General features: G+C 35.9%; 1 protein-coding gene across 5 annotated transcripts; it reads right to left on the minus strand.

Moving 5' to 3' along the window:
• Positions 1–272: 272 nt before the first annotated feature.
• On the minus strand, positions 273–11,040 carry LOC112500190 (RRP12-like protein). 5 transcript variants are annotated; one of them, XM_025103536.1, is made up of 20 exons: positions 10,961–11,040; positions 9,795–10,175; positions 9,628–9,653; positions 8,817–9,333; positions 8,447–8,701; positions 8,267–8,358; positions 7,699–7,908; positions 7,213–7,617; positions 6,017–6,195; positions 5,834–5,933; positions 5,687–5,743; positions 4,207–4,341; positions 4,047–4,118; positions 3,443–3,556; positions 3,208–3,369; positions 2,784–2,912; positions 1,832–1,933; positions 1,675–1,754; positions 1,332–1,469; positions 459–1,032 (listed from the first exon to the last, which is right to left on the minus strand). In XM_025103536.1, exons 2-20 carry the CDS (start codon positions 10,123–10,125, stop codon positions 459–461), a joined length of 3,678 nt encoding a protein of 1,225 aa, XP_024959304.1. In that variant the 5' UTR covers positions 10,126–10,175; positions 10,961–11,040. The 5 variants fall into 5 exon arrangements, with proteins under 5 accessions (XP_024959302.1, XP_024959304.1, XP_024959303.1 ...); XM_025103535.1 differs by having other exon boundaries at positions 9,628–9,710; XM_025103534.1 differs by having other exon boundaries at positions 273–1,032; positions 9,628–10,175.
• Positions 11,041–12,067: the final 1,027 nt, after the last annotated feature.

The following is a 12,067-nucleotide window of genomic DNA, read 5'->3' on the forward strand; positions in this document are numbered from 1 at the left end:
ACTACTGTCATCAGCCAGCAAAATCAAAACTATGTTCTGAAAAGAACTAAAAGCATTGCTCTTGAATCTTCTTTAAAAGCAGTATCTTGTCTATCATCAAGTTTACATATGTTCCAAAAAAATGTGTTACTTTGCACAATATATCTGCATCTTGCACTTTGCAAATATGAATAAAATTCCACTTTAGGAATTGGATTATAATCAAGATTAAATGTTCATTCAAACCGGAAAAAAATCAAGATCAAGTTGTTCATTCGAACCAAAAAAAACTCAAGATCCAGACAGCACATGTAACGGGATCCACAAACAAACCCAAAAGCATCTGCCACAAGCAAACTGCTCTAATCTCCTATTAACCTTCAAACAAATGAGATCTTTTATATAATATTAAATATCTTGTATACATTTGAAAGTAATACACAAAATGATGGCTTCAAAAATAATACATATATCATCCTTCAACCATGTTTCTTCTTGTGGCTTTTTTTCTTTTGGCCTCTTTTCAAGTTGATGGATAAAGCACTGGAGACGCTCTTCCCCTCAAGCCTCTTTGACAGTTTTACCACACTGGACATTCCCTTCCTTGCAGCTGCCCTATGCTCTGGTCTGCGGCTAACCATCTTGCGATCCAGTGGCCAATAAGCATATGGCTCAAGCTTACCCTTCCTCTTCAAATCACCACCTGCCTTCTTGCTCGAGTATTCGGAACCTGTGTATGCCCAACCTGACTCTGTCGTTTTCCTCCGCTTTTCTGCTTTTCTTGAGTTAACCGATGTATTACTACCTGCTAGACTCCTCATTTCGGTGTCGAGGCCAGTGGGCATCTCTCTTTTCAACGTTTTCCCATCCTCCCTAATTATAAGTCGTCCATCATCATCCATTTCTGGCTCATCATCAGACTGTAGCTTCCTCTTTAGATGCTCAGATGATCTAAGAGATGATCTTGTCTTTTGACGGTCAAGCAAGTCAAGTGGTTCATCATCTAACTGGTCAGAAGTGTCTTCTGGCAAGCTCTTTCCTGCTCTTTTAGACCTGCAGCAAATTATTCATTTAAATTCTTCAATCTAACACTTGGAAGGTCACATATATATAACCCAACCCTTCTGGCTAACCAAAACAAGCAATGGTTTGAACTAGTTTCATAGTGCATGCATCATGGTAGTATTTAGTAATGCCAAATTTCAATATGCTGGACTCGGTCAGAAAATTCATCTTCACCAAAAGATCACTTCCACTTTGAACAAGGACTGTGCACCAAGATCCTCTACGTATTCGTACTAGAAGCATATATGCACATTGAATTGAAGCAACATGTGGGTCCAAGCACAAACCGGAATGAAGATTTTTTGGAGTTGAGCAAGCTATGTCGACCAGAAACCGTCTTTGTATCCATATATTCTGAATTGCCATCATCAGTTTCTTCATCACCAAAATCCGAGAATATTTTTGTATGATTCCATCTGCTTAGCCTGTGAAAAATGCAGAAAACCATCAATAATACTACTTAATAGAAAATATATCTATTGAATGGCATAACCCAATCCCTATCTGCACCTAATCACGCTTGAATTATAAAGCATCAAGTTTCTTGAATCCAAGGAACAAGAATTAAAAAATTATGCACAATTCAATAAACCATATGTGAGATTGAGAGTATTTCTAATCAGACAGAACCTGGAGGTAGTTGCTTTTGACAGACGAGATTTGGTCTCCTCGGTGTTAGCAGCATGTTTCCGTTCATTCCGTTCCTTCGTCTGCATTCCAACATTCACAGGTGACCTATATTTTCCAGTTCAAACTAATTTCCCAAAATTATTGATCCACAACAAACCTTTCTTATATTGGTGAGCAGCTTCATATGCTCTTCAGGCATCACTTCCTTGACAGCATCAATCCCACATTTCTTGATAAGCATTTCAAGGAGCAGTTTCACCTGTAGAAATATATGATCATTTAGGTTATTCCAATAACAACTGTTTAGCACAAATCGGATAATGAATCTGGAGATTCTTTATCTTTGTTATTTGCAATTAATAACTGATTTCATTTCAACTGCTGCAAAAATAAAGATGATAACAATCACCACCTGAATTTTCAATAGTACATGGGACAACTTAAAACAGACTTCTGCTGGAATTTGATGGGTGACTGTTGATCATATACTCCCTATCACTTCTTTGTCAAGACATGTACTAGGAGGAAGTGGTATGGTGGGCAAGTTTCTAATCTGAACTGAACCAATCAGCTTTGGGTGGTTTTGCTTCCATGACTTGAATTGTTTTCCAGTATGTTCCGACTTACAATTCTAATAAACAAGTTAGAAGTAGTTGATGGATTAGACTTGCATTCCCAGCTAGCTAGAAGTAGTTAACTTTCCATCACCTCCCTGCAAACCTCTAATTTGTCATTTTGGGTTAAAAATTTCCTTCTGAACCTTTTGCCTTCCAAGAAAAAACATGTCTACCTTACTCTCTATCCAAGGCCTAAAAAGACCTTTGTAAAAGTTAGGGTCGCAACTCGCAAGAAATTAAAAAATGAGAATCGTCTATTCAGACTAAGCTTTCCATCACCTCCCTGCAAACCTCCAATTTGCCATTTTGGGTTCATATAGGACGTTTTCTATTCCCCTTGCCAACCTTTTGCTTTCAAAAAAATATAATTGTCTGCCTTAACTCTCTAACTAAGACTTAAAATCGTCTTTCTAAGAGTCAGGATCGTAAGAATTTAAAATTGAGCACCCATGGGGAAAACCAAAAGAATAAAAGGCTGGGTGCTTTACCAACCTTTGCTTTGAAATGATTCTTGTTGCTACCTTGCCAGCTCAGCAGGGCCTCTACCATGCCCCTCATATGGGCTTGCAACCCTTCAGCTTGTGACTTGGCAACTAATACCTTTAGCAAACCTAAATTGGCCTGCAGTAAGAAGCATGATCATGAAATTAAACTCCTGAAAATAATATAAAATTAGTAAGAACCTACCACATCTCTTATACATATTGCTACTCCTCAGTTGACCAGGCAAAGGGAGATGTTGAGATATCTTGATGCAGTGATTCATACAAACATTACTTTCATCCTCATTGTTGAATGCATATATTTTAATAGTTTTATCTTGGTTCATTTAATTCAAGTTCAAGGCATGAAAGGAGCAAATATTAGAACTTGTCAAAGAAGAAAGTTGCACTCACTTTAAGTCAAATAAACTTACTTTAATTATTTCTCTGTTCTTTCTCTGGAGAAGGAGAAATGAGGATGGAAGAACATTGAAAGCAGTGGATACAAGATCACTGAACTCATAAGTCAGACGAGCTATGCCCTTCACCGCCGCACTGATCATGTGAGGGGTCTCACCAGCAAGGCCTCCAGCCACCTACAGCAAAATTTAGCAACCAAGATGAAAATCACTTCTTCATAACAAAAGCAACCCAAGTTAGGTTCTCTACCATGTTGAAGAAGTTACGCAAGTTCTCTTTGTTTCCACCCTTATCTTCATCCCCACAGGCATGACCAATTTGGACAATAATTTCATATGCACTATTTCTTGTTTTTTTGTTAGCCTGCAAAACATATGCATAAGACAAATTGGCAACTGAAATGAATTTCGAGGAAACTGCAAAGTTCAGTTACATCAGACAGAAACAAAAGTACCAACAGGACCAACTACTTGTCCATCAAACCTCTTAACTGCAACCATAATAGCTGCTTAACACGCTTTCTACCAGATACAAAGGTAGAACCTACAAGCTAATTTTGTGAACACTTGCTTTTCACCCTGGACAAATTTGCTGTTCAGTACCCTTTCTATCTTATCATGTGATGGCCAGTTTATCAAGTTCACCCGAACACAGGTCACTCTTGAAGCACAATATTATGGTGTAGATATAATGAACAGAGCAATATCTCTTTTATCATAAATAATGCAACAGTAAAATAAATGTAAACTGAAGCATGTTTTTACTCCAAATTCTTTCCATGTTGAATGAATACTAAAAGCTTTTTAATTAGTTAAAAACTTAAAAAAGAATTCCAGAATGTCTTAGATGGTACCTCTTTGAGTCCAAGGACAATTTCAGTCAAGAAAGAAGCAATAATCTCACACTTCATCTGTTCTGATTCATCCTGCAGAATAAGTATATTATTTCATCTAGTCTCTAGTTTATGCACGTGTAGAAACTGTGAACTAAAATGCAGTTATGCCGCTTGTTACCTTCGAGACATGGACGATCAGAAAATATAAACAATCAAGTCTGTGCCGCTTGGCTGAAAAATGGCATGAATGCATCACTTCAAACATTAGTTTGAGTAACTCTTCAAGCTTTCTTGTTATGAAACCGTCAGCATGCTGTCAAGAAAATGTAATGCTTTTTATCAGCATGTCAGGATTATCCCAATGGATCAATTAGTCATGGTGACAGAAGGTAGAGTGCCTTGAATTGATACCAACAACAGGGTAGGTTAATTGCCATTACTCAATAATTCAGGTACTTTATTTTTCTTCAAGTTGATACACACTTGAGAGAAACAATAAAACGCATTAGAGTACGAGTACTGAATATAAACTAAAAATAAGTTTTCGAGTTAAACTTCTGTATCTGCTAGTTCTCTTTCTTCATTTACTTATATTCTTCTCCCCTATCCCTAATTCTTGGAATTCGTATTCTCATAAATTTCACTAATAGTTAAAATCCATGTAGTTCTTCATCCACAATTAACCTACAATAAGTTCACAGATGGCAATAGGCAATAGGCAATTTTATGAAAAGAAATACAACTATAAGCCTTCAGTCCTTACTGTTTTGGCACTTTGACACTTTTGACATTTTCTTGATTCGTATTTTGTTATGTACATGGTAAAATATTTTGCACAGATATGAACTGAAGTGTAGGCTGTGACACCCCTATGGCTCTATCTACACAAACTGGGTTCCAAGTTGGCATTAAACCAAACAATTACTAGAAGAGAGCAATACATTAAGTTGATTAGAGTGGCCTTAGACAGAACTCAATTCTTGAGTTGCAACAAACATGTGTGCCTGTATCCTTAAGGCATACAGCTTCATGTTCCAACACACTTGCACTTGATTTCCTTGGTAGCCAAGCAGATTCAATTGTTGAACTTCAGGTGTTTACTGTTCCTGTTATATTTCCTTACAGTCTATCCAATCTTGCTACCATGATCATACCATGCAGATTGTCTACATTTCACTCATTTAGTTTTAAGGAGATCATAAGTTATGTTACCCAGATATAAAGTTGAAGTCTCAAAAACAAGAACTGACAAACTGATAATTTACTTTCCTCTGATGGACATCACACCCGTCCCAAAAGGAGATATACATATATATCTATAACTTGACATATTATATAGATAAGATAAAATATAAAGTTTCAACATCAACATATCATGTTAAAACCTCAAACTTCACTAGCAAAAAGTGCTGTATGAAATAGAGTATGCTCTAGAAAGAAGGAAAGAAACAAAAGGATAGCTAATAAAAAGGTGGAATCTCGAAAAAAAATTGGTCCAACTAAAAAATAGTGGCTATAGCACCAATTGCAACACCAAATAGCGGTCAAAGTGCAGGCATTTAGCGTGTGCTATTAGTGGTACACTATTTGCCACCACAATTGGGTTGAGATCGCGAAGCGCTATACCACTACTATTTACAGCATAGCTCATTAACTACCTTGAGGATTGTTGAAAGAACTTTGTAAGCCTTCTTCTGAATCGAACTTTCAGCATCCTTCAATCAGACATACATCACTTTTGTTAATCTTAATCATCAAACAGCACAACATAAACTTTGGCCATAAGGCTATGGAGCTGAGCTAACCTTCAATGCAGGTTCTATTGCAACAAACAAAAGATCAACCTCCTTTGTACCTAAGCCTGGTAAAAGTGAGACTGCCAAGTCATATAACCGTGCCCTGTAACTGAAAAAAAAAATATGTACTTTATCTTAGAAAATTCTGAATCAAATCGATTATAAAAGCTAGGAGTTAGTAAAGAAGGTTACCTCGTCAATGACAACGAAGTTTCATTGGATGAGTTGTCTATTTCCATAGAACTGGAACCTTTGGTATTTTGGACTTTCCCAGCCTCCTCTGTCACCTTCAGTAACTTCTGCATTGTGCTTTTGAAAAACCTCGAGACTACACCTTTGTCAGCTATAGATGCAAACTCACCAATTGTTCTCTACAAAATGGAAGTTTAACTGTGGACTTTAGCTTTAGCTGAGTTATGGCTACCTCAATCCAGACCCACAGAAGTTCTAATCAATTAGGGCAAAAATCATGCAGAACAGAGATGGTGTCATCTATAGTGATTGAATAGTCAAGTGTGCAAGAGAAACCAAGACCAAGAATCAACGACTTCAGATGAATCCAATGTAAATTGTAACAACTCTTGCAACAAGCGAAACAATAGAAGAGATCAAATCATGCCATAAATGCATCTCTATGTGGCATCACGATACAACTAGCCATGGCTCAAAGACGGTCCTGGTTGTGCATATTATCAACCAAAAAAACTGCTACATTATAATCTTTGATAACTTTAGATTATTTTTATAAAGGAACTATGGCATGAGATATATAATGAAACCCAATTTCCAACTTCTACCAAGCTAGCATGCACACACCCTGGGAGGCAAAAAAAACACCATTGTAATCTGTACAAAGGACTATACTCCGTCATACACATCAACACAATCTAGCATATCATGATTCTCCAATAGGATAACTTTAAGCATGCATTATTTAAGAGAGACCAATTTCTAATACACTTTGACAAGAAAAGCATATGTTGTAAGAATTAACTCGCATCCTAATTTGATAATTGACCTTTAAATGACACATACAGAAAATTGACTAACACCTACCAATAGCATAAGACTAGAAATAGCAGAAAAACTCTATGGGAACTATAAATGATATTTGGTTAATCAATAACTGCTTTCACTATCTTCCCCAAGAGGCAATCTGAAAGATCTACATCCTTCAAATGACGGCAGTTAATATTGGCATTTGTGTTTTAAAATATAATCCAAAGACAAGAAATAACATGTAACATTCTAATATCCCTGCACTGAGAGAGAAAGCAGAACACTTGATGATCTGAAACCTTGCAAAGTTGCAATATCTTGCAACAATTCCAAATTTGTTTCAAATTTTACTAGTTCAAACAACTGATCTGCTTGAGGCATAGAACTACCTGCAAAGATCCACCATCATCTTTGGTAGACTTGATGAAAATTCCTGATAGTGTGGATAAAATTTCACGTGCAGAGGACCTTAACACATCCAAATTAGAAGCTGCAACTTCTGAAGTGTAGCGGGAAATTGCCCGTTGTTCACGAATGCTGGCGTCCTTACCAGTGGGTTCATTTTTGCCCTCGACTATCCTTTTATTTTGTCGAACGAGAATCTGGAGACTGGAGCATATTACTCCACGGAAATCAGACTCTTCCCGAAGTGAACGACATAATGACTTTTCCAGATCCTTGAAACTTTCAGCAGTATCCAGAGGATAATTGCAAAATGAAGGCAACAAAGACCATAAAGAATATACAAGACCATCAATGTTCCTGGCAGAATGAATTCGTCCTTCTTGCTCATGCTGGCACAAGTAAACAAGTAATGACACTGGATGGAACATGATATACAAGAACAAACCCTAAAAAATACAGAAAACTTGTACCTTCACAGATCTCAGCTTCAAGACTCGAACTGTATTCAGTAGAGATTCATTGAAAAAGCTCAAACGAGCACCCACTATGTTCTGCTTCAAAATAGGGAAAAGCCATACATTGGCATCAGAGAGGTCTTCAGCTTCTACATTCAGAGGTAGATAGCTTAAGAATGTTTCAGGCCCTAATGCAACCAGAGCAATTCCCATGCAATCATGCAACTGCAACAACAAAGCTGGTACATTAATTTGTTGATAATAACAAGAGAATACGCCAAAGACATGAAACTATCAATCTCCAAGTCAGGAAAGTAACTAGCACCATTTCAAAAATAGGAGAGCATATCAACATGGAGAGAGAGACCAAAAATATAGTGAATGAAACACATCCACAAGGACCATGACAACAGTCATTCTTCAGCATTATAAGATACTATTGTCACAATGAAGAAAATAGCACAAGACAGAAGCATAGTAAAAAATCATGAAAAAAAGTAACTTGATAAGTTTAAAAGAAGCAACAACTGCAAAGTTCCTCCAGAGAAGTTACAAGAAAGAACTCTTTAAGATCTCAATTTACCTGTTTCCTGTAAGCAAAATCTTCATCTGGCAACTTTTGTATGTCTTCCAAGCTCTTGAGGGTACCTTTTAAGAAGTAAGAGCTGAACTCACCTGAAAAAGTATTGTCAAGGCTTGAAATTCTCGTTTACAGTTTTTTAAAGCAACAATTAAATTTGGTTTTTAAGAGTGCTGAAATTACCTAGTTTATCAAACATTGCTGCCACAACTTGAAATGACATGTCCCACACTGCAGCATAGCTATAATCAAGTAAACTTTCAACACTAGCACAAAGTTTCTCAATAATGGTTGGTCCAGATTTTCTCAAATCCCCACTTGTCATAATCTGATCTACACCCTGTTTGATCAAGTTCTCATCAATGCACACATGTATTAAGCTCTTGAATGCCTCCATAGCAACAAGCAAAGGCTCCTCATGTTCAGAAGCTAAAATATCTGCCACCCCAAACATAATTATTTATTTATGCATAGCCTTGCTGTCATTGAGACCAGATTATCCAAGATAGAAGAGTGTTTGTAACAAAAAATTTAAAGAAATTAACAAACAAACCTTTGAATGCACTGAACACAACTGGAAGCTTGATAACACAAGTCTGCCGGTTGAGAGAAAATACTTTCTTCATCCCCACATCTAACAGTCGAGCAGTGAATGTCAAGCTGTCGCCAGACATCTCATTTGAAGATACTGAGATAGCTAATGAGCATAACAAATCTATTAGCGCTTCAGGAGAGACCTCAACAGTTGGTTGGAGGCAAAGTAAATACAAAGCATCCGTAATGCGCCGGGTAGCTGCAGATTGGTGCAGTGCAAGAAGAGATTTGAAGTAATTCAGAATCTTCGTTGAGAACTTGACAGACATAAGCGGAAGACTATCTTTTAGAGAATCCAAAACATATAGGACCTCCTGAGCTCTGGAACCTTCTGACGTGTTAGTATTTGATCCTCCAGCAAGAAGAAGAAACCTCTCAAAGGTGCTTGCAATAGCTTCACTTGCAGGTGAGAGCACTGATGTTTCTCTGAAGCCTTGCATGGTATCACGGAGACAAACATGTGCTTGCCTTCGTACCTATATGATAGGCAATGATTGGTCAGAAGCTTGAAAGGGCATATGATGAGCGTTTATATTGTTTATGCAATTTGCTAATTAATCAAAGGATCAACCGAAATATCTTGTCAAGTTTTTCCAATAACTAGGGCAACAACCTCCAAAGGCTGATGACTAGAACTAAGCAGCTTTCTTTTTACACTCATTCCCCATTGTATCAACTAGAAGTATAAGGCTAGTAAAAGACAAGCAGGTATAACTCCAAATAAATATTCATATGTGTGTATTTAAAGAAAAGTGGCAACAAGTACTCACCTTGAGACGAGAATCTGCGATGAATCCTAGAAGAATTCCAAATAAATGAGAAACATCAGACCAGCTTGTCCGATGACCAACGACTAACAAATGTGAAATGCATTTTAAGCCAGAAGTTACAACACTATCATCAACAGCATGGGAGAGAATAACACGGGTAAGTATACCAGAAACATACTCGGATTCCTTCCTGAGAACAGCAGAAGTGATACAAGGGAGGACCATGGAGATGATAGTGACGAGAGCATCAATATGGTGAGACGGTGGGTTGGGGTCGGAAGATAAAAGCTTATCAAGAGAAGTACAGGTGGCGCCGAAATAGGCGAGGGGAGTGAGAGGGTGGTTGAGGTCTTTAAGACCTTGAGATATGTCACCAATGATGGAACAGAGGTGGTGGTGTTGGGGGTCGGTGGAGTTACTATACCGTGCGAGGATTGAGTTGCAGAAGTCACTGTTTGATTGATCGTCGTGTTCCATACCACCGATATGTTGCAACATCTCTGACTTGGACTGAACCAGACACAAGGCTTGTAACCCTGGGGCCGAACCTAATTCTGTATACAAATGTTATATAAATGAGTCTAACTTGCTTCAATGTAATATATATATATACACTTTAAAAAACACAAAAAATACACTATCCAAAGTTACAACATACTAAATTTTAAAACAAAAAAAGAAATATGGAATCTTTAAACATAGTTGATTGTGTGGAACCAATATTTATATAAGCTCTTCGAAGAGAAGACAAACCAGGATCTAGTTCTAGTGTAATAAGGTCGAAAATTAATTTCCTTTAAAGCTTTTTTGCATTGGTTTTGCGTAACCGAAACACTATAAGAATATTATCTATCTTTGTTGTCTCTTTGAGGTATTGAGAAGAACTAGCATGTTTTGTTCTAAAAAGTCCATGAATAATAGTTGTTTTTCATCTTATTTGCATGTCAAACAAAAGTAACAAACAATATCAATATCCACAGTTTAATTTTTAAAGAACTTGCAAAATGACAGCCTAATTATCTGAGCAGTAACAAGAAATCAAGAAGTACGAATCTAAATGACTAAATCACTAACAAAGAAATAACAGCCCTAATCACAGTAAAATCTAAATCAGCCCTAAGCTCCTAATCACATAAAAAATTTAACAAAATTTACAACTATAAAGTGAAAAAATTAAAATAAATAAAATATCAGCCCTAAATAAATAAAAAATGATCAGAGTAACAAGAATGAACGATGAATAATCAAGTAAAAACTCAAGCAAAGGAGATCAAGCTCAGGAATAAAGCATTAAAATTAAAAGCTTAAACTTGAAAATGGAGGGGGAAAAGACCTGTTGCCTCCTAGTTCCGGTTGCTGTCTCTGGCAGCCGCTGCACACTGTCTTTGGGTTTTAGGTGAAAAGAGATACCGACTCTCTCGGCGTGTTTGCTAGGGTTTTAGCGGAAAGATTTATGAAAATGGCCCAAAGCTTTTTAATTTGACGACATTTGCATCACCACCCCTCTGGTTTTCGCTTAATTACAAACATGACCACAACATTTTCCCAACTCGTTAAATGCATAACTTTCTTCACCCGTTTTATAATAAAGAATAAAATATATTTTTTAATTACTTTAAAATTTAAAAAAGATACTTAAATACAATTTATTTATTGATCATGAAAAAATATCATATTCTTTGTAATTTTACTAGAATTTCATGTATAAAGTCATGTATATTTTTGTATATATTATATTGATGCAATTTTGTCATTTATAAAATTAAGAATAAACTATCAAATGGTCATTGGTTTAGCAGGATCGTTAAACTGAATCTTTCAATAGGTCAATGGTTCTAAATTCACTGAATATAATTGTGATATATAATTATTATGTTTTTCAAAACAAAATTAAGAGTAAGCTAGATATTCGGTCTTTGTGGTATTGGTTTCTAAGTTGTATTTATTACAAATTAACCCTTGTGGTATACATATGGTCAGTCCCCTCTCGTGACATCTTAGGAAGAAGAAACTAGACACACAAATTATTAGTAATTTTGTATGTGATAATATACAAAATAAAATACACGAGATAAATTTATTGTTGATATCACTTGTAATTATGTTATATTGTAAAACACAAAAAAAAAAAATCTAATACGACTATCAAATGCAATTATATTGGTTACAAAGGCATATGAATGTAATACTAATATTACATATGACAAGATACACTCATGTCATAAATATAGAATAAAGTAAAATTTAAAATATTTTAATACAAAATATGTAATATCAATCACTATATACATTGAATTATATATATATATATATATATATATATATATCTATACTATATTATAAAGCATTTGACTAAAACTCTTAAAAACAATTTTTTATGCACGAAATATTGTTTATTGATGCATATTAAAACATTTGACAAAAACTCTTAAAAACAATT

Source organism: Cynara cardunculus, assembly GCF_001531365.2.
Source record: "Cynara cardunculus var. scolymus isolate 2C chromosome LG 17, CcrdV1, whole genome shotgun sequence".
Classification (NCBI taxonomy): Eukaryota; Viridiplantae; Streptophyta; class Magnoliopsida; order Asterales; family Asteraceae; genus Cynara; species Cynara cardunculus.